At 37.0% G+C, this 23810-nt stretch overlaps 1 protein-coding gene across 1 annotated transcript in view; it reads left to right on the forward strand.

Moving 5' to 3' along the window:
* Positions 1-22115, forward strand: part of LOC134538284 (probable helicase with zinc finger domain) — a 53322-nt gene extending 31207 nt beyond the window's left edge. Inside the window, exons 16-19 of the mRNA XM_063379457.1 lie at positions 3486-4056; positions 4520-4632; positions 7794-7929; positions 12727-22115. Coding sequence (XP_063235527.1) covers positions 3486-4056; positions 4520-4632; positions 7794-7929; positions 12727-13068 — 1162 coding nt within the window. The 3' untranslated portion in view covers positions 13069-22115. The remainder of the gene's footprint in view (positions 1-3485; positions 4057-4519; positions 4633-7793; positions 7930-12726) is intronic.
* The last annotated feature ends 1695 nt before the right edge of the window (positions 22116-23810 follow it).

Genomic DNA, 23810 nt, shown 5'->3' on the forward strand with positions numbered 1-23810 from the left:
GATTACTTATATATTTAACTACATAATTAGAGGAATTGTAACTAATATTTTTTGTAACCCAGTGAGACAAATAAACACGCACATACCGCGTAATAAATTTAAATCTTCGGTGAAGAAAAACATTTTGCATGTTTTTTTTTTGCCCTCACAGGTGTGTCGCTATGAAGTATCAGTTTATTCATTATTTAATTTATGGACACTCGTTTCTTAATAAACGTTGGCGTTTTAATTATAAAATTAACTTTTGGTTTAAATTATTTGTGAACATGTGATTTTACTTTACTTTTTTAAAAGTAAAAATAAATCTAGGTACGTAGTACTATGAATAAAATCAATGGACTGAGACACCTAAATGTAGTTAATAATATTATATCATAAATTAATTCTAATAATTTATATTTGCAGAAAGCACAGTATGTACAATTTAATTATCTGTTATTTAAAAAAAACTAAAAAAAAAATAGGATTGATGAGGATTCGAACCACATTCAAAAGTCACCTTTCTACCTCTGCCATCGTGCCCTTCGCCACTACGCTACCGCAACTTCTACGGATGTGATAGGAGATAATGGGTAATATAAATTGCAACGTATTTTCATAACGTATTTTAAAATTTTCGATTACTTCTTTCTGTGGCAATTTCAGCTTAACAAATATATTCCATAGTAGTTTTACTATTATAAAGTTTCATTTGGCATACCATTACATTTGTTACGTCCCTTAATGTTGACGATACAGACTATATACGGGGTTATATTGCAACACGTGGGTCCGCCATCTTGACGGCTCCAGCTCGTGGGTATAGCAGAAAAATAGAACACGTTCTATTACGGTTTTGGCTAAGACTTCTGTTATGAAAACTTTTATACCCAGAGCCAGACCCCTTGGAAGGGTGCTGAAATGTTACCCACACGGGAGCAGGCGCGCTAGCATAAAAATTACATGAAAACTGCTAAGGAAATGGGTGTCGTGTGGGGCAGGCTTTACAAACACACCTACACACACTGGCTGGCTACCGCCGGACCATCCGCAGGATTTTCGTGCATTCACGGCAGTACAGTGGAACCTCGCTACTACGAGAGCTGACCATGGCGAGAAAAATCCTCATAACTACGAGTACTCCTAATAACCAAATATATAAGATTTAAGTCAAATTTAAAATCCAGAACATTCCCAGAATGTCTTAATGTCGCACAACATCTCGGAAACGGTACCTCGTAGTAAAAAAACGCATAGAATAAAAGTTGTAGCAAATTAAATTTCTAATATAAAATGTATCTGTGATTTTTTTTGTATCTGCAACAGTTTTTGTTTTAATCGCGAATGAAATGGTCACACTCATGACCGTGCTCCGAGATGCAGCGAAAAAAAAAAAGCTGTGACCGTCGCCTAGCTTGTTCAGGGAGGGGAGGTAAGTGGTGAGAAGAAAGGAAAACACCGGAGGGTTGGAAAGAGGAGGGGAAGGGAAGGGCATCTGCCATCTTCTTTGTTCATTTGTAGAGAGGGGGAGGAAGTCACAGACACACGCATGCACGCACACACCCTCAGACCCAGCAACACACACAAAGGCGCTTATCAGTCCGTGTTAATACTACGTGAATGTTTTTTTTCCTAACAGCAGGCGTTTTTCCTTGTTTGAAGATGCCTTTTAAATCACTCTAGCCATTTTAATTTAGCATGATTTACGTAGTCCAATCGACGGTGCATTACAAAACTGTCGTAACTTCGAAGGTCTCGTAGTATCCCGTACTCGTAATTATGAGGTTCCACTGTATTAGCATTTATCGCAGAAAAACTCTTATTTAGCATTTTATCGCATTTATTGAGTCATTTCGCATTTTATCGCGGTTATTTCTCATTTGCGAATTTTCCGGGACTCTACCCATTATGTACCTACCCAAATTTTACCTTTCTTTTCCAGAAATATACACATTAAACCAAACATGAACTGTTTCACAGGGCAATAATTGTTCAATTTCTCCTTTTGCCCATTTATCTTTTGTTGAACTTTAATGTGCGGTATGAATATGTACTTAATATTTACTACAACCTACCAGAGAGAAAAAACTTGTTAAAAAAATTATTCTTTCGGCATCCAAAGATTAATTATCTTTATGCTCTAATGTTATTACCTAAATTATTTAATACCAGATGTATTAATCTAAGGATACCAACTGTATTTATCCACATAATATTATATGTTCTGTACTTATACATTTATTACTCTCATGAAACATTTTTGTTATTTTAAGTACTTTTCAGAAGTTAAGCACTCATATGGATATTTGTATGTTATGTTGTCTTGTCTTTGTTTTTGTCCTACTATTTGTTGTTCTTATAATTTATTGTTTTGTTCTTATTTTTGTTCTGTTACTGTATTTGTTTTTTTTACATGTCTTACATGTTGTGCCCACCGTTGGAGCCTTGTGCTGTTGGTGTGGCATGTAACAAATCAAATAAATAAATAAAATAAAATAAATAAATGTATTTTAAAAAAATTGAGTTCAATTACACCAATTTTTAGCTGTATTTACTTGTTTCAGCAATAAATCAATATTTGGACTGGAAATACTGTTTTTAATCGCATCATTGTAGCACCGTTATTTTAGGGCGTCAAAATTTGGAGAAAATAAATTCTTGCAGGAACATTGCATGCTGGTTTTGGTCCTGCGGTTAGATCCATGCGCTTTGGTAGGTAGTTTTCCCATATAAAACTATGTATTTTAAAGTTTAAATCTAATATTCATTTGGATATTACCACTTATTTAATTAACAGAAATACGAAGTTGTCTGATCTGTAAATTTTCTTTTAAAGACATTTTCAAAATTTATAACCTTTATCTGTACTTCTTCATCATTCCTGTGTACCGCTTATAAAAATGCAGCCAGCTCTAGTTGGCATCATTCATGTTTGGTTATGTTGATTTACATGTAGAGCGCGCGCACATAGTCGAATATCTGTATCGATAGCTTGCTGATTGCATGCAACGCACGCACTCTGTCTAGTGTCCAGTTAACTAAATTTGATAGCCCACTCTCTTTCGTGGTAAGCATGTGCTACGATGATAGTTATGCGTTAGTTCCAGCTCATGTTTGTTTTGTTTGTCTATTTAAAGTTGAACGAAATGTTTTTTTTTTTTCATGACTTGTTAGTTTAAATTGTTTGGCGTGCATTTGTATACTGTACTTATTGAATAAACATACTTTCCATAGATAGGTTTTTTTGTTTTTATGAATAACTTCACCAAAAAAAATGCCTTTTTTGCATAAAAATAACACCCCTACTTTTCAGACTTGATTTTAGTATAAAATGTGAGACGATTATGCGATAAAACACGGTATTTTCCTGAACCTGCAGTTTGAATTGTAATCAGTCTTTGAATGAATTGGCACATCCCTACCGTCACTTGCACCTTTTGAACTCTGTTTCATTTCTTTTAGCTGCTAAATGTTCTAAATGTTTTCTTTTGCATTGGCTTCGCCAGGAAGGTGTGGGAGCGCTTCATCGAGATCTGCGACCAGAACAAGAGCCTGTTCGGCATCACGTGGCTCTACCTGAGGAGCCAGCTGGACGGCGTGGAGCTGAAGAAGACCTACGTCCTGAACCCTCTGGCCCCGGAGTTCGTCCCCCGGCGCTACCTGGCCGAGTCGTACATCAACCTGCCCCCTCCGCTGCTGGCCCCCGGGGTGGCCCCCCCGCCCCCCTTCCGCCTGCCCCCGGCGCCCTTCCCCCCCTGCGTGTACCCGTTCCCCCCCGTGTACTACTGCCGCCCGCCGCCGCCCCCGCCGCCCCCTCCGCCGCTGCCGTTCAACCCGTGGGCGCTGAACTACCCGCTGGTGTCGCCCGGGGGCTGGCAGGCCGCCGCCGTGGCCGTGCTGGCGTCCCCGGGCGAGAAGCGGCCGGCCGCTGAGGGGGGCTCGGCCCCCGAGGCTCCCGGGGACCCGCCGGGGTTCGCGGCGGCGCGGCCGTGCGCCGACAAGCCCGAGCAGATACAGTTCCTGCGCAACGTGCACTTCCCCGAGAAGCTGCCGCCTCTCAGCCAGCTCTTCATGAACGTGAGCCCCCCCCTTTCGCATTTATTCATCAGTTCGTGCAGAAAAAATTTGAAAACCAAACTTTACCATTGTATACAGAATCCTTAACAGGTTCTTGTTACTGATGTGCATTGAGTGACATCTGTTATTATTTTCTTAATAGTTAAAATGAAAGTCAAAATGGTTACGTATTTACATATGTATAAACTTAACTACTGCCAAACATAATAAATATAAAAATTATTGTCTCTTGATAATGTGTTTCTAAAACAATGTTTAACAATAAACACTAAAAATAAGTTATGAAGACAAAATATCAAAATTAAAAATAGATAAGTCTTGACTAGTAAAATGCTGCTTTTTTTTTTTTTTTTACATAATTTTGTTCTTTTTGGACTTGAATTTTTCTCTTAGGTTTTGCTTTTGATAATAATGAAGTAGCTGTGTGGTGTTTGTTGACGGGGGTGGTGCCCGCTGCTCGCAGGGTCACGGGCCGCCCCGTCCCGCCGTGGTGCCCCCGTCCCTCCCGGTGCCGCAGTCCAAGCAGCTCGAGTGGTCCCACCTGGCCGACGCTTCGGGCGTGGAGGCGGCCACCAAGTGAGCACCCACATTACCTATAAGCCCGCTGTCACCTCTAGTTGTAATGTTCGTCTGGAGACAAAGGTTTTAGTTTGGCTATCTTTTTTTTTTTTCTGACGTGACGTCTAATAAATTGATGAACGCTGGCTGCACGCACAAAAAAGTGTCCCGTTACGCACATTGTTCCGTTACGCTGTGTCCCGTTACGATCATTGTTCCGTTACGCTGTCAGCGAGTGCAGTAATAATAGGTTATGTTTAGAGATGGTGATTTATAGCATTTAAAATAATGACATTTAGCATTTTGTAGCATTTAAAAAACACAATTTTGCCAATTCTCTCATTTTACATTACTGAAGAAAAGTATATTTTTAAAAAAGAAACTGTTGCTTGCCGTTTTACAGACTTTTTTTCTTCAACCGACTTCTCGGTGAATCTTTTTTTTTTTGCAGTCTGATGTCCCTCAGATTTAATGTGCTTTTCAAGTAAATATTTTTTTTTCCATTCCAGATGGCGATTACATAAATTAAAATTGCGCAATAAAAATATTTGTATCACTTTCCTATAACATTTATGCGATTGCGAATGGAAATGACGTTTCGTCCCATTTTTACCACGAGAAATAACAGTATACAACACATTCGCGAGTATGCACGTATTTGTAAACACGCAACATTCCACAGACTACACAAGAACGCGGCTTTCACGTGAAACACAGCCAGAAAATGGGACTTACAATTGTTAGCGCAACGAAGCAGAGATGTCGCAATATGGTGGCCTAAAAACTTGTACTCTGCAAGATGACGGACAATCTTCCAGCTTGTTGTTCTTTGCTTTGTTTACAATCGCGAGGCACGGATGTTCATTCTACATTCAATATTTACGAACAATAGTAGTTGTGAATGACGTGACAATAAGATACTTGTGCTGAATATGCCATAAAATGATGGTTTCTTTTGATACTGAACTGAAATGAAATACAATCGGTAAGTAAATTGTGTAGAGTGAAGACGAATCTACGTTTTTTACCTTGATTTCGCATTTACCTCGGAATAGTCTAGATTTAGCATTTTATAGCGGAAAAAATATAATTTAGCATATTTTAGCATCTATTTAGCAAAAACTAAAATTCACCATCCCTAGTTATGTCACAATCGACTAAAAAATTATGGTGATTCATATAATTAATTGATGAGATATTTGATAAGATATTTGATTACAGTTTATTTATATGAAAACTTGTTCATTATTATATTTAAACTTTATAGCTAAACGCCAGTTTTTAAAATTAATTACAAGTCATCTACACGTGAACTGTTTTGTCGACTGTTTATAAAGTGAAGTGAAAAGTTAATGTGGTTTTCATTGCTTATTACAACAACAATTTCGGCAATAAATGTTAATTATTCTTGCATTTTAAAAATCTGATTACTAGTTACTAGTATTATTTCAAGTATTTATTCTTTTATTATTAAAATTAAAATTATTCAATTTTATTCATAAAAGTATGCAATAATTTCATCAATGTTTTGTTATGACGTCACGTTAAACTATCGTCTGTAAATCAACTTTACAGACAACCTATTTTTTTATTAATTTAAATAATTAGAGTTTGCAGGATATGGAATTTAGACCCTGGAAAATTTCGGGCTGGAAATGGAATGGGATTGTGACAATTATTTCCATGATTTCCATATTGGTTCAAAGGAAATTTATTGTGCAGGCCCAAATCTAGTAACCATACAAGTAATTTTCAAGGACCACAAAATAATACATGATAAATTTAACCTTATTTAATTTTATGATACCCGCAGAATTAAAACAATAACACTAACTTATGGAATAGTGACAAAATTTGTTCAACTCAAGTAATTGACTTATTATAGGTTACGACGCCCATGTACCCATTTGGTAATATTACAAACATATTTACAGCTAATTTCCACTCAAGTCCATTCAGTTGTTGTTTACGATTGTTTATGTTGCTTTCAAGGTGAAAGTTGCATCGTCTACTGTGTGAATATGGTGGTAGATTGAAGGATTGAACGCATATATCGATTTAAACATCCTTTTAATTACATTGTTCACATTTTGTTCATAATATAATGGTTCTCATTTTTTTTAAATAATCTCCATGGTCAAACCGAATCTTTTTTATATGATACAAAACTAAAAAATAACTATTATGAATTTAACACGTCTAAAATTCATATTTTCAATTATGGACAAGATTTATTCATCTACCGTTTTGCGAAAAGAGTGAAATAACTTTGATTATGTGGTGAAATTTTTAAAATGTTGAATAAAGTGCTTGTTTGAATTTGTGCCTCTGAATAATTTGTAAGCCACCCTTATTAGTTTGTTTGAACTGCTGAAAAGGTTTTGTTTCTAATGGCTTGCGTGTATTGAATCAAGATAGACTGCAGTTATTTCTTTGAAAATAGTAGTTTGTTTACAAGTTTGACATGTATACCGCCAGAATAAAATCAGGAGATGGGGAGAAAGCAATTTTATGCCCGACGTTTTGGGAAAGAAACGTTCTGAGTTTTTTCTAGTGAGCATTTGTGTATTATGAGTGATTCAATAAGAGATGTACAATAAAAAAAATTAAATTAATTTTTTCTGATCCGTACACTTTGGCAGGGGCGCAACAACTAAATTTCCAAAGAGGGGGGGGCAATATACCTTTTCATAAATAATTATCTATCCCCCCTATTGAAGCGGGGGGTTTGGGGGTCCTCCCCCGTGGAAATTTGTATTTCAAGGTGGAAAATGGTGCTATTTAAGCAGATTTACTATCTAAAAATTGATTACACAGCACTTTCTTTGCCCCCGTTTGCCCCCACTTCAATGTTTCAGAGGAGGGGCAAAATACCCTTGCCCCCCCCCCCCCCCCCCCCCCCCTGTTGTTGCACCCCTGCACTTTGGTACAATTTTTTGTCAGGGAATGACATACCTGGAATTTCAAACATTGAAAAAGTACTTCTTTTTACGATTTGAATTAAATTTTGGTTTAAATACTGCTGAATTCCGTGATATAACGTGCATTTTTCCGCATTTCGGTGTCATGCAGTGTTTTGAGGAGCTTTTCAGTGTCCTTTGGGTGTTGCCGCAATCCACCACGCAGTCTTCTTGTCCCCACGTGCAGTCGGAGTCACGGAGCGCTCGGTGGGTTGGCAGGTTCATGGAGCTGCTCTCGCTGGGGAGCGCCGACGGCCAGGCGAAGCTCGCGCAAGTCCCCGCCTCCCGGGCCGCGCCGTCCTCGGGCCGGCTGCCCCCGCACTGCGACGAGTCCTTCCCGGCCCGGCCCCCGCAGGTACGTGGGCAGTACCCGACCTTCTGCTGGCAGTTCCCACGCCAGGGCATGTCTGTCTTGCGTGGGTAGATCATGTTCGAAAATAAAATGTTGGGAATATACGTGGACTGGTCGTCGAATGAGAGAAAGAAAAAAAAAATTCTCAAGAGGCCACGCCAGTGTTTCAGGGGCACTACGCAACCCGCGCTAACCTCATAAGATTCAATGCTGTTTTCATTTTGCTTATAACTAATTAACTAAATATAGATTTCGAAATGATGCTTGCTTGATATGTAAGAAAACGATGCTCTCGTCAAAGCCCCTTTCCTTCAAAAAACGTGCATAAATTACGGTTCAAACCTAGACAATACACTTAGCCTATGGATATTAGTAAAGATTAGTATAAAACCATAATTTATGCACGTTTTTGAAGAAAGGGGCTTTGATGAGAGCATCGTTGTCTTACATATCAAGCAAGCAGCATTTCGAAATCTATATTAGTTATAAGCAAAATGAAAATAGCATTGAATCTTATGATGTTAACGCGGGTTGCGTAGTGCCCCTGAAACACTGCAGTGGCTTCTTAAGGCTCCTTCTGTCTTGCTATTTGTTATTTCATTTTCATTAACATTAGTTTTACATATTGAGGGTTTTTTTCTGTAATTTATTATAATATCTTTCGTGCACTTTTGTGTTTTGTCTCAAATACATACCGTGAAATGGGGTGAATAGGATCAGCGGTGTGAATAGAATCAAAAGTTTGTAACATTATATTTTTAAGCGTAAGACAGCAAAAAAAAGAATTGTACATAGAACTATGTATTAGAACTACCATTAGAACTATTTTAAAAATAAATAATATTTTCTGCTGTATTACGTTTCAAAATATAATGTTACAAACTTTTGATCCTATTCACCCCTCCGATCCTATTCATCCCTGTATTCTAAATTTGTTTCGTACGAGTTGCATGTAATCTTAACCTTGTTTCCTTTTTTCTCTTCTTTCATCTATGAAAAACAAATTAATATTCAAAGGAAACAGCTGGACATTATGATGTAAGACAGAACAAAAACAATGTGTAAACAAGGCGAGGGTGGTTCTCCGGCCGAGAGCGCATCCACGTGATGGACAACCAAGGGCAAAACATGCCACAGTTGTACTCCTGCCTCTCGGAATTTGATGTGGTGACCATATAATTTTATTGGCGTAAAGTGTGTAGAAAGGTTCAGCGCATGAACTTACAATGGTGCCACATAAATTCCGTGAATAGTTTGTAAGATACGACAGCACTAAAACCTTGCTTTTGGCTATGCCGAGGGGTTCTAAAATATTGTTTTAGATTGGCGATTAATAGGGGTATGCAAAATTCGCATTTGCGATAAAACGATTTTTTACGTGAATTTTGACATTTTAAAGCGAATAATCACGAATTTTCAATAAAATCATTTTTACGCGAATTTTAACGATTTATAACGAATAAACCCGATATACACATTATAGGACACTATTTTTACGCGAACCTTAACGTTTGAAAACAAATAAACCCGATATCCATAACTATTTGATTAAACTATGCTAAAAATACGTACTTCTGACGAAGTCCATAACGTAGGCCTAACCTAGTGCAGAATTAGTAAACACAATACAGCCGCCATAATTCAACTGGAGTACGATGCGCTGCTTCCTCTCACACGCGAACATGTGACGATTTTTTTTAGTATTTATGGTAAGAAAAACTGTGTAAACATGTATAGAGGCGAAATTGAATATTTTTAATAACTTGAACGATGTAAGTAAAGACGTGAGTATAGTTTGATACACTTGTACACAAAACATCAAACAAATACGCAGTAGCTACAAAACACGTTGTTACTCGCTGAGCTCACACAATGATGCAATCAGCAGCAGCAGTGCAGCTGGCAGCCGGTAGGCTGCGCGCGCAGTCACGCTCACGCACACTCACACGAAGTCACAACAAAACAAAACTGTTTACGGCCGTGCCCGCGCGTGGTTGAATACGACAAACTTGTAAACGGTATGAATTGAACTTGCATGGCGTGGTAGTTGTGCTCTAATACTTACGTGGCGTAGGCCTACATACTTATCCGAAGTCATAAATATTTTTAACAAAAATGCGTTAATTTACCGTGATTACTTTTGTTGACAAAAACGCCGAAACCTGTAGTGACTGCCAAACAACGGGCCGGAGAGTTTTCGCAACACGGTTTGTATGCAAGCGATGAAAAAACCATTTTCTGTCGTTTTTGTAATGTGTCTGTGACATGGGACCGCAAAGACTCCTGAGCGAAGCATATTGGCAGTAAAAAACATAAGAAACGGGCAACAGAAAGTATTGCTGAGCAAAGTGTAAAACGGCAGTGTTTGATATCGGCATCTTTCAGTAACATCGCAAAGAAGACAGATTTCAAGACTAACTTCATCAAGGACACCACAGAGGCTTTTATTAAAGCAAATATACCTTTACAAAAACTTGATAATCCCAACATTAAGAAATGGCTCGATAAGTACATAGAAGGAGCTGGTGATTTGCCAAATGCACGTACTTTGAGAGAAAAATGCGTGGAAGACTTGGCACACCAGCGAGTAGAAGACCTAAAGAGAGTCCTGAAAGAGAAACGAGTGGATGTGTTTTGTGATGAAACGACAGATCGTATGGGAAGATGTGTGTGTTTGTTGTTTTATTTCGTTTTTTTGTTGATGATTTTGATAAGCCACAAATTGTTGTGGGTGGTTTACATTTTTTAGCTGCAGCTAATGCAACTACATGCACAAGAGCAATTGTTGATTCCTTGCATAAGTAGGACATTAAATATGACAATGTGAGATCTTTAGTTACAGACTGCAAGGTACATGGTTAAGTGCAGCAAAGCTTTGGAAATCATTGTTGGCGATCATTTACAGTATGTGCAGTGCTGGCCACATAAACTCAATCTTGTTGGTGGGGTGTGGATTAAAGAACTGTCCGAGCTGAATCTTACAGTTGTTAAGGTAAAGAACATTTTTTTGAATACTAGGAAGAGGCGACACCTGTACGCAAGTTTCCTAGAAGAGAAATACGGAGAGAAACGACCTTTGTTCCCCATTCCTGTAATTACTAGGTGGAACTCTTGGTTCACATCTGTGTTTTACCTTGCAGATTATTTGCTTGATATTGCTGACTTCTGCCAAAAAGACGAGATCAAAGCGCTTCAGAATGCTGGTGTAGAATACTTCAGTGCCCTCAGCAAACAGCATCTGGCAGTTGTTCATGTACAAGCAATTTTCGTAAAGGAGCATGCCAAGGAATTGGTGGATTTGATGCTAAAGTTGGAGGGTTCATCATATCCAACTTCACATTTGCTACACGGTGAACTGGAGCATCTCAAAGAATGCTACACAGCTGTTTCAAATGGTGTTTGCTTTGATAACACCCAAAGTGCACTAGAGTCTCTTTCCCCAACTAAGGCAGCAGAAGCAAAACTGTCACTTCAAAGAGTAGTTTCACAAGCCCAAGCAAAGTTGACTTCTTTAATGGCACAGGATCCCAGCAAAAAAATGTTCGAACACCTTAAAGTATTGGATTCAAAATATATCATCCTAGCAACAGTAAACCCAAGCCTGGTTGAAAATATTAGAAATATTTTTGGATTTACTTCACTGGATACTGAAGAAATAACTTCAGGTTTCTGTCATTTGCAAGCGGCACTGAACCAGCAGGTTTCAGAAAGTAATCGCCCAGACATTCTCACAGCTTTAAGAGTTGTGAAATTAACGAGGCCAGATTTTGCGACCAAGTGTTTCGAAGCGATTTGGTTCCCTTGTACCAATTTTGACTGTGAACGGTTCTTGTCTTCGTACAATACAGTGTTGACGGATAGAAGAACAACACTCACAGAGTCAAAACTTGCAACAATGGCCATATTTTCTTTTGAAGATTTGAGCTGTGAACAACTTTGTGAGCGTAGCCTACTTACTGTGTTGTTTTTAATTGATATTCATTTATTTTAAGCTAACTTTTATTTTAAATAGTGTTTGCTGTGTTGATTAAGTGTTGTAATAATTTTGAAGTAGTAAGGTCCCAGATTGCCAATGGTTTGAAGTTAACAATTCAGTTAGTACAGTAAGTATTTAAATAAGAAGTGAGAAATGACTTCATACTTCTCCAAATACTGGATATTCAATTTCAATTATACCTCTTTGTCATCTTTTTTAATATTAAGTACTTAGTATTTAGTGTGTATTAGTGTTAAAACAACTTTCACAACACTTGAGATATGAAATTGGTATTACTGTTATCCATTTTGGTAGTCAAAATAACCTCCCTTTCAGAGAAAAATAACACAGATTTTCCAGAAAAATAACCTTGAATTCAGTGAACAAATAAACACGAAAAGTGCATACCCCTAGCGATTAATTTTTAAAAAGATATTTAGTTCATTGCCCGAAGTGTGTTTTCTTTTCGTACAGAAACAGATTTAGAAATTTTTTCTGTAAAAACATGTATTTCATACACTCTGCAACGCTGTTCACAAGCTAGGTGGACGGGCACGTTAAATTATTACAATAGTACAGCTTCGCGGAGAACAATATTCAAAATTCGATTTCACTTTGAAAATATTCAAAACATCGCATCAGAAAACTAGTACGTATTTGCACCGGCCTGGTAGAAAGGACGGGGTGAGGTTACGCAGTGTTCAAGATGCCGGACTCTCGTTGCAGAGGCTCCGGGTCTGTATTCTCGGTGGTTTCGTCGAGATCACTCCCGGCGAGTGCTGGGACGGATCCTGTGTGAGGCGTGTGTGCGCGGGTGCCCGCAGGGGAGCGCGAAGGACGACGCCCTGTGGCGCGGCGCGGCGGGGGGGGCAGAAGATTTGCCGCGGGAGGCGCGGCGCTCCGCCCCCCTGTACCGCCGCCAGCCCCAGTGCGACGGCTCGGGAGCGGGCAGCAGCAGCAGCGGGGCGTTCGCGGGCTACGCCCGGGCGGCGGTGGGGAGCCTGCGGCCCGCGGCGGCCGGCGACGCTGGGGGCTCGGCCACGTACGCCAGCGTGCTCCGGGCCGACCCCCGCAGGGCCCCCGACCAGGACCCCTTCGTCGTCCTGCGGGCGCTGGGCAGCAAGGGCATGCAGGGCGCGTCCGGCCTCTACCACCACTTCAGCTAGCGCTGCTCTCCCCTCGTTCCCTTACCGACTTGGCCGCCTCCGTACGAACCCAGTTTTTCCATCTTCAAGAAATTCTGAAACATTGCGCTCCCAACCGGTTATTACAATCATGATACTTACCCAGAATCATTTTTTACACGGCACAGTGTTTTTTTTTTCTTCCGAGAAAGTAATTCAGTAATGTGTATACATACTTCGACCAAAACTTGAAAAATTTTTTGAAAAAAGCATCGTATGCTTCAGTTTCATCCGCATTACTAAAAGTAGAATAATTTTTATATATATTTGTTTATTTTTGGAAAATATATATTGTGAGCATTAGATTACACTGCGTCCAGACATTTTTTTTTTTTTAGGTGATATTTATTATATGTTGTATTTAAATTATATGGATCTGTATGACTTTTTAATATAAAAAATGGAAACACCCAAGTTTCCATTGAGTATACCACCTACTTTCAAATTTGTGTGATTGTGCAGTGTCGTTAATGTAAGTTTGTGTCATGGTTGTATCGTCTGCGTAAAAATTTTAAAGCGGGAACACACGGCCGTCTTGTAAATTTGTGCAAGTTTGTATATCCATCATTTATATCTGAAACCTTCAGGTGATTCATGAGGCTAATGGCTGAGCGCATGTGCGGCGACAGCATCCGCGCTCAGGTGCCGTGCCGTGGCATTGTCAAAGTCACACTGCACGTCCTGCTCGCGAGGAGGAGAGTGGCACAGCTACAGCTGCGTCAGGTGAGTGGTACGTCGCGAGTGGAGTCCTCGCGACGGGGGTGTCGAGAACATCTTGTGTGGCGAGAGTCGGGGTGCGAGATCCTTACGGTCGCCCCCACGTTCCAGCTTCGTCCGGAACCCACCGTGTGACATTTTGTGTTACGGTGCGGTTAAGAGTGCTGTTCGCCGGCACCGATCGATTGTGTTGCAGCACAAATGTAGCCACAGTCGTGGATCAGAAAAAGCACGATTTTGTAACGGTCGGAGAGCAAGTACAAATTAAGTGCAAAGTGGGGAACATGTTTTCATATTCATTTTAAACATTTTTTATAAGCACCTGTCTTGTAAACCATTATTTCACGAGGCACAGGTCAATTATTCTCTGGTGTTTTGTCAGTAATAATCATCTTTTACTCGGGTACTTAAATGCAGTTGTCAATGATTACCATGTTACAGTTGCATTATCTCTTAAATAGTGTAAAACGTGAAACAGTTACATTGATGAAAACACAAAAATTGTTGCTATCACCATCATGTTCAAACTTATTCTAATGTATGTAAAAGAAAATAAACGTATTTTAGCAGCCACCATTTTCAAACACAAAACTTTAACACAGTGTTAAGTTGAGGGACAATTTTTCTTATACATATATCATCGGTCTAGTTAACAAACCTCTAGACTCACCCAAGCGAAATTGTACAGGAAAATAAAAATATACGGTAGTGAAATGTGTCATTATTTTGTAACATTTTATAATTTGTTTTTATTAAAATGAAATATTTAATAAATATACAACATAAAAAAATGCTAATGACTGTTTTTCTTACTGTAAAAAAATACCTACATGAACCTTTTACTTTAAAATAAAATAACTCAACTGAAACAAAGGTTGAGTTATATGCAGATAGCTAATTCTATTTCAAAACCGTTGAATTTAAGAGGTGTGCTGAAATAGGAGGAGCAATAGTTTTCCTTTACGAGGCTTGGAGAGAACTTGCCAAAAATAAGTCTGCCCAACATTTTGCAAAAAAATAAACTTTATAAAGGTTTGGATTGACAATATGCTGCCAAACTGTGGTAACTGACTGGGTGTACACTCAAGTGTGAATACGTTGTGATTTTTTTTAATTAGATTGTTTCGATGGTTAGAGTGTACACAGGCCACAAAATTCATGAAAAAGTAACGAAACTGAAGTACAGAAAGCGATGGAAAAGTAAACACATTGAAGGACTAGTCAATGACAGTCCCTAAATGAACAGTAATAATCCTGGAATGTCATGAAATTTTCTTTTTCTAGCAGCCTTTTTACTAACTTGTATTTTGTTTTTGGGTGCCTCTCCTCAGTTTTTACTTGCACACATTTTTTAAATAATCTGAGGCTGATCACGCAAATCATGTGGAAATTATTTATGGAAAGGTTTTAGCTTTCTAACATAAAAAAATATGCATGTTACTGCAAATAGACTTCCCACTTCATATTATGTTTAATTTTACTTATTGTGTATCAAAAATGACTTCAATGGTAAACGTCGTCATTCTTCTTGGAGTTCCCAGACTGTCTCATCGCGAAAACACTTTTCAGGATTTTGGCTTATTTACATCAAACCATTCATGTGTTACTAGCTCTTAGCTGCATGACAATCCTCAGTCTGACCGTAGAGCGGGAAGTAAAGACCTATTTCTCCTTCAATAAATCTAGAACTATAATATGTAGTACTTTCATATGTAAATCTAGCAAAATTATCAGTAGACGAAATATTTGTCCTCTTTTAGGAACTTCATCTTATCAATTCATAAATCAAACAAATTTTGGTACTAAAACTTAACTTAGTACTCGAAGAATTCCTACATCACATCCATCCTACACATCGTTTGTTGCTCAAAATGTTCTTTTTCGAATGGTCTAAAGAACCAACTTATTGTCGTTACCAAGAACTCAGTTGTCTTTCCATGTAGCTCTTTTATAAATAAAGTTAACTGCAAAGCACATATAATTCCAAAACTGTTTCTAGACTTGTCATATTTGTGATGCCTAGAGTAATTAAATCATATTCTTAGCATAAAGTCTGTGGTATTTAAGCATCAATTACATTGTCCTAATGATATTTCTTTTAAATAAATAAATTTTCTTTACAATTTCTGTTACGGACACACGGTGCTACTGTTTGTGTTCATCAATCATATTATGGCAAGATTGTCGAGATATTACAATGCTTAGGTATATGTAATTCCTGATTTAAAATGAATCAATGCAATTTCTTTAAGTCTCTAGCGAAAATTGCAAATAAAAAAAGTGTCGTGGTTAGAATGGTTACTAAAAAATTTATATATAACCCTTATTTATTTATATGTTGAAAAACTGTGTCACAAATTGCTGGTCAAATGTCACGGGATAATCATTTGGTATTTACTGTAGCTATTTACTAACACGGTTACATCGCGAAATTTCATTGGCTGAAATAAACAGTAAGATTTCAATTGTGAATCTATTTCGCACAAGTCTACTGTGGACGTGCTATGCACTCGTTGATGTTTTATAATTGAGAACCCATCCTAACTCCAGTCCCAGGGCAGATTCAGGATGCTGATAAAGTCCCAGTCTCACCAGAGAGGATGACAAAAAAAAAACAGCTTTACGTGAATGTGCATTGTTTAGATAAATACTTTCTGCTGCCGTATCAAAGTTCATTGCAGTTTGGCCAAGAAATAGCTCTGGAGGGTACGGAGCGAGGAATGGTAAGACTGAAAAGACTCAAGGTCCACTTTTGCACGGCCGTGACTTGAACCAAACGAAAGCATTATGCCTTTGGATCAACCCGCAACATTTTTGTTTAGATTTCCCGTACCTGACTGTGCAAGCTTTGGTTTGAGGTTGGGATTGGCACCTGCAGTATTTTCCAGAACTGACGGAAGGTGGGATTTGAGGATGGTTTTAGTTGGCAACTCGTGTGTTATGTCTCGTTGACGCACCCTTTTTCTCTGCTGCGTGGTGTGGGTTGTGAAAGAAGTCATAGTTTTAACGTTACTTTCAGTTTCTTACGTCACGTTGCTTTTGCATCGACCATTTTGCTGACGCAGTTCCGAGCTGTATCATCAAGTATGCTTGCTCCATGGTTTGGCAGCAAGTAGAAGAGCCGTTATTTAAGGAAACCTGTGTCATAATTTTTGTGCCTGATGATTTTGTGTTAAAACACGTTAGTTTGCAATTGTTGGTCCTCGTGAAGTAATGATTTTTCACTCATGTTCCCCCTTAAAAATGCTTAATTATTGTTTCTTTCCAACTTCATATGAGAAAATATTAATTTTTTTCATATGTTTACTGCCAACTATGTATGTATTTCAGTTGATAACATTTCTGAAAATTTATTTGTAGGTTTTTGTTTCCAGCCCGATTTTAATTTAGTGCACTGTTTTACGGAGTTCAAATATGTGTGCTATCTTTTTTAAAGTGCAAAATTATTCAGCTATTTTTCTACAATATTGGTGTCTGTAATTTAAGAAAATAGCTACTTAGTAAACAAAAACCCTATAAATATGGGGGGGGGGGGGGGGAAATAAACCGGAAAGATGGGGAAAATAATAAAAAAAATTATGCACATTCTTGATTTTGTATTATATTTTTTATCATAATTTGCATTTATAAAATATGTAAGATAGAAAACTAGTCATTTATATAACTTGATGCCCTAGTTAAATTAGGGAGAAATTGCTAGTGTTTTGTAAGTCTTGATCTTTTATTCCTCATTATACAATGTAACATTTGTGTTTGTTTTTTATATGATATGTATTTTTGATTGATTGCAGTGTTTGCAGTCTTAGTTTAGAGATATAAAGCCCACTATTTTACTGCTTTTGCAGGGTGTCTTAAATGTCCACATGTCATGAAAATCATTGAACTGGACTGGTCACAAAAGTCACGAAAAAGTCCCGAAATAAACAGTAATGGTGTTGGAAGTAATGAAATTTTAATTTTCATCAGCCTTTTGCTTTCGTGCATGTTGATTTTTTATGCCTTTTTTCAGTTTCGCCTTTAATGTAAATATAAATATCTGGGAAATGTCCACTTAAATCAGTATGCATTTTTTTTCAAAACCTTTTAGTTTTCTAACTTTAAAAGTGGCACATTTCTGCAAATAATAGATCTATTTCATACAATGTTTAAACTTATTTATTTTATATAAAAATGACCCTTTCATATAAAAATGCTTTTAGAAAATATATTGCGCTGTCCTGAAAAATGTCCCGATTCACCAGATATTTGTAGACAACCAGTAGTGAGGTTTAGACACACAGGCAGTACATATTAATGAAATACAGTGGTACATAATTTGTGTAGAAAATGTGTGGGACCATAATAAAATGTTAATATTTATTTCCCAGTACATCTTGCTTTATTTATATCCTAAGAAAATTAATGTTTTAACAGATTATACATTCAAATTGAAGGTTTTCAGTTCAGTATTCTGTTATGGCGTTGAAATGTAAATTTTTCCTTAACAATTTAGGGCGAGATTGTAGTTTCTTTGCTATCTGCAGAGCTTACTTTCTTGTGGACTCAGCTTTTTATCTCATCCGTGTCTATTTTTATTATCCTGAAATGTACCTTGTTGCACTACCTGTGTGACAACAAGTGCAACAGTTGAATATTTACTAGAGTGTTTAAGGGATGACTGCATTTTTTTGGTTATTGGTTGGCTGTACACATTCACATAGGTAATATTCAGGGTTGGTTAACTTATTGTGCGGCATAGGGGTATGTAGTATAGTCGATTCCTGCCTGTGTAGAAATCTGGCTGAGCCTTAAAAATAATTTAATAGTAATTTTCATGGGTTCACACACACACAATGTATAACACATTTTTTTTGTTAATGAGTAAAGGAACCAACATATCCATTTGTGACCAATTGAACCATAAAATTATTATTCGTAAAGTGGATTATGGTTATTTCATTGTGAGCCTTCTGTCTTTACCCTACTGTTTGTTCACTGTTTCGAAAATAGGTAATTGTTTCTTGTACAATAACAAATTTGCACTAAACAACTTTGGAGGTAAGAATATTTATTTCTTTGGTATGCTCGTTAACGTAAAAAAAAAAAATTCTCATTTAGCTGCATTTTCCGTTTACAGATAATATAATATGTAATAAAATGTATTTCCCAATCCAGTTACAGTAACATTTTGCTGGTTTTATAATGAACACAATGCTTTTCTGTGCACTGGAACTCGTAAAAATGCCATTTTTTACGCACAACAGTCAAGAAGTATCTGCAATCACAATCAATAATGCTTGATTTTGGATATTGCAAATCTAAAAAGCCACATATAGATTGGTTTATTTTGCCAGCTGAGCTTAGCTTTGCAAAATGTAAAGATAAGAGATCTTTTTGAGATTTGTTGCTGAAGCTTTTTTCTTCGTAAAAAAAAGTCTGGTAGAGAAACTCATTCTCCCCCTCCCATCCCCACCAAACATATTTTACTGCATTTTTTTTTTGTTAAGGTAAGGGGGTTTGTGTACCAGAACACCCACTGTGGCGTTTGAATGATCGGGAAGCCTGTATATAGTCGCACAGTAAATGTAAACATTCGTAATATTTTAATTATGTCTGAATCATTATTGGATTTATAATATAAAAATGGGCATGCTCCTTTCAAATAGTAAATCTTTCTCATTTTTTTTTAAATTTGCATTTTACATACAAAAATTATCTTGTGATACAAAAATTTTTGTAATAAAATGTTATTTAAAGATCCTGAAATCCATTCATCTTATATTTATTCTTGTTTTAGTTTTTAGTCTACTTTCACTTACCTTCATTGAGGAAAACGGAAGCCAGTGTTACACTAACGGTTTAGCCCAAATTTATTGTTTCACACTTTGACGCAGGTCTCTTCTAAACCTATCGAAAAAATTTTAAAAATATATATATTATACAACGTCCATGATTCCTCATCCTTGCCTTTACACATATCAGCATTAAAAAAAAAAAAAAAAAAAAAAAATCATTGATTATTCTGCATGTATTTTTTTTTTTGGGCTGGGTGTCTTGCATTGTCGTGTAGTTGAGAGCGAAAAATGTGCAGAGAAAATTCTGCCTGTTACGATGAGAGTCCCGTCATGGAAGTCGCTGAAACGAGATAAGTGGTAGTTTCTATCACTATAGATTGTTTGAATGTGTGTGGGGGAAAAACAGAATTACTCTTAATTGTTGAGTGTTGGACTCAATACACTGTACACCAGAATAGCTAGCAGTGGCAGTCGTTTAGCTAACCACCGGTTTTTGTCGAAACAGGTACACGTAAAAGACAGTAAAATCCAGGTAATAGTGGAATAATTACCAACGATTCACTTTCAACCATAGCACAACTTATCGCCATGATGGTCGAAATAACTACTATCGCTTCTCCAGAAGCTAGCAGCCAACTGGTAAACTGGGTGCTGCTAGTAAGCAGCACGTAAAGTTAAAAAAACCACTGAATTAACAAACACTGCAGTAAACTTCAGATTATCCGGGTGCGGGTTATCCGGTTTGCGGGATAACTGTGCCATATTTCACTTCCATAAACCAAAAACACAAATATAACATTTCACTTTTTTTTTAATTGCTGTGAAAGAGCAGTTCATGCTGTTATTGAAGATGAAAAATGCTACCAAACACAGTGAGTACATAATTGGTGTTATTGTGCATCATGAACTTCGAAACTGCGAGAGCAAATTATAAACAATAATGAGTGGTACTTGTCATTCAACAAAAAAAAAAAAAATATATATATATATATACACCAGCTAGACCTAAAACACAGCAACGTGAAATGTGGCTATGTTTTAGTGTTATGTACTGCAACTTTTTCTGTGAATTATGTCTAACACTTTAGTACCTATTACATAAAACCTTATACAGTTTTGTCTAGTTGGTATAAAAACATTTTAACTAAACATTTATTTTTGACATTGCTTTAACCACGTTTTTCGGTTATCATTGGACCCCTTGACAGTCATTAGCCCGGATAATTGGTAGTCTACTCTGTAAACACATCCATAAACCACTGATTCTCTTAACATAAATTCATTTTAAGTAACAGTCTCATACTAGGATATCCATGGTTAGAGTTTAGAGAGGTTAATTGAAGAGGAAACTTTGAACTGCCCCATCATCAGTGGTAAATAGGTTTTATGTTACAATATATATGGCCCTAGAAATCTTGTGACTTTTATACCACTGTAAAAAATTATGGGTCTGTTTCTTAAATCAAATTTAAAATCCCTATGGATTTTTTAAACTTGCAAATGTGTGTAGTTTGCTTGTATTTATTTAGATGACGGTCATGAAATATTTTTAAATAGTTATGCGTAACATCAGTAGTACTTAGTTTGGAAGGTAAGTAATTGTAATTAATTTTAAAAGGCTCTTCTTGAAGTTTTGTTAAAATGATGAATTGGTTGTCTCTTCATTTTATGTGCTTATTGTGTTACCCATGACTGATGAGGTAGTAGGTAATGAGTGAAAAATGTATTACGTATTAGTTTTCATAAAAAAATGTGTAAGTACAATAAAAAATTCCCAAAAAATAATTACTGCCCTCTGTTAAGTTGAAGACTTTGTGGTTTTATTGTTGTGACGAAGAGCTTCTAATAATTAATCAATTTTTAGAAGGATTTTCGAAAACTTTAATTTTGATAGTAAGAAAGAGAGTTTTGAACTTAAAGTGAGGTAAATTTACTTCTCTTACAACAAATTTCCACTTGGGTTTTTTGAGGTTGGTGAAAAATTCATACACTTGTAAATGTATGTTGAATGAATACCTATATGTGTAAGATTTTCTCATAAATGTGTATGTAGTTTGTTTAGTTTTCAAATATACAAAAATTATTGTAATAAGTACAGTGTAATGTGTTCACAACAATCTAGTTGGCCACTCTGAAATTTCGGGTCCCACTGTGTAATTTTATCACACTTAATGTAAGAGTTTTTGGTATATATTTTCAGAATGAAAGTGTTTGGAGGAGGTCTTGTTAGACTTTTAAGTAGATACAGGGACTTCATCATTATACAGAAAATACAATTGTGTCAGGGAGTAGTTTGTAATCTGCTGTGTTTCAGAATGATGTGATAGGAGATAGGGTGATCACATTTGCTGGTTATGTAGACGTGTAGTTGCTGAATTTTATTGCTTGAGAGGGGGTTTTTGTCCCGAAGAAGGTTTCCCCCTCCAGAAACAGCGTGACATAATAAAACAGAAATATTTTGTGTGTGTGTATCTTACCTAATAAGCTAATAAAATATGAGTTTATGTATGAAATAAAATAAAAGTTTCTTGCAAGATCTTCATGTTGTTATTATGCTTGTCTACTACCAATTCTGTTATAGCTGCCACAGATGTTAGTATTGATGGAACAAACTTATTCACGTTAATTTCATTGGTATCTGTCTAATTTTCAGAATTTATAAAATTAAAGAAATAAATAATATTTTATTACAATTTGTATTTCAACATCGAGATCATACAATAAATAACCTTGAATACATAACAAAATTTTTTTGGCATATTACTTCATATTTTTCTTGAATTGAAATTATACCTACCAATTATGTAATTATTTAATTATGTAGATTATTTTTCAGATTTGGCATAACTCTCCCTATGTTAAGTTATTAAATTTGCATGCCATCATTATTCATCACAAACAATTTATTTGAATTTTGCACCAAGTAAATTTTATTTTGTGGTTTTGTAGCAAAATTTTATTGTAAAAGGTTGTACAAATATAAAAAAATCTACGTTTTTTGCTGACTAACTTATTGTGTTGCAGTCACTCACTAGAAGTCATTTTTCTGAGTTCCTGCATCTGGGAAATGGCTAAAAATTCAGGCCGGGTTTACAAACTCTGCAAGAAACGTACAGTGCAAAAAAAAGGTTCAGTAGAGACGATTTCAAATACTCGTTCATAAACCATGCGTGATGCAAAAACACAATGCAACACAAGCATAGCCCAACTTTCAACTTCTTGCATTTCAGCTTGCTTTTTTTTGCCTTCCATATCGACAGTTTAGTACATTTTCACGATAAAAATGAATCAACAAAAGAAGCCCTGGGAATAAATTAGTGTTCTTACTTAATTTCAATTCTTAGGGTTGGGGGCATCTTGAGATGTCTGTGCTTTATAAATGACCATAATTGTTGTTGACCATAGTTGGTTGTGTGTTGTGTTACTGCGTAGTTTACCCTCCCACAAGCCCGTTGAGCCTCACCCCTTTTTGCCCTGGTACCCTCTTCTCACCACCAACCTCTACCTCCCACCAGCGACACACGTGTGCGCATGGGACGTCACGATTCCGCCAGCGCAAGAGGCAGTAAAGCGTCAGTGCCCCGTACCCCAAGTTGATAAAATAAAAAAAAATACTGTAATGAACCACCGCCCCTGAGTAGGACACAACCTGCACACCTCGTTGACTTCACCTCATGAGAATATTATCTGTTTGCACTTGCCATTTAAGTAACTTTTCTTTTATCTTCGAGGCCTACTTCGGATTGTTTAGCATGCATAATTTAAGTTCCAGCGATGGACATTTTTAAAAACGTAACGATGACGTGCAAGTGTGTGAGTGCGTACGCATGTGCATGTATGTGACCAAAAATTGGATAAAGATTTAAGCCCGCCGCACACGGAACAATATTTCTTACAATATTGTAAGCTAGGAGTCATACTGGATCTACTACTAGTTTCTTCACTCGAATTCAAACTGGATAGTAGTAGCTGTACGAGCTGGGCTACTGGTTTTGCGTAATTGACAGCGTCCTATTTTCGTTGCTTGGTGTGTTCCAATATTTAAGGCGTGGCCAATCAGAACTCACGAAAACAGCACGAGGGGTTGTTTACACTTTTAAGCGCGCATGTCGTGATAAACATGGATGGAAAGAAGTGGACTAGTGACCAACTTCTCGTTTTAATAAATGCATACAAAGAAGAGCCTTGTTTGTATGCAGTAAAAAATGTGAATTATCATAATAAAAATTTGTT

Source organism: Bacillus rossius, chromosome 13 (genome assembly GCF_032445375.1).
Source record: "Bacillus rossius redtenbacheri isolate Brsri chromosome 13, Brsri_v3, whole genome shotgun sequence".
Lineage (NCBI taxonomy): Eukaryota > Metazoa > Arthropoda > Insecta > Phasmatodea > Bacillidae > Bacillus > Bacillus rossius.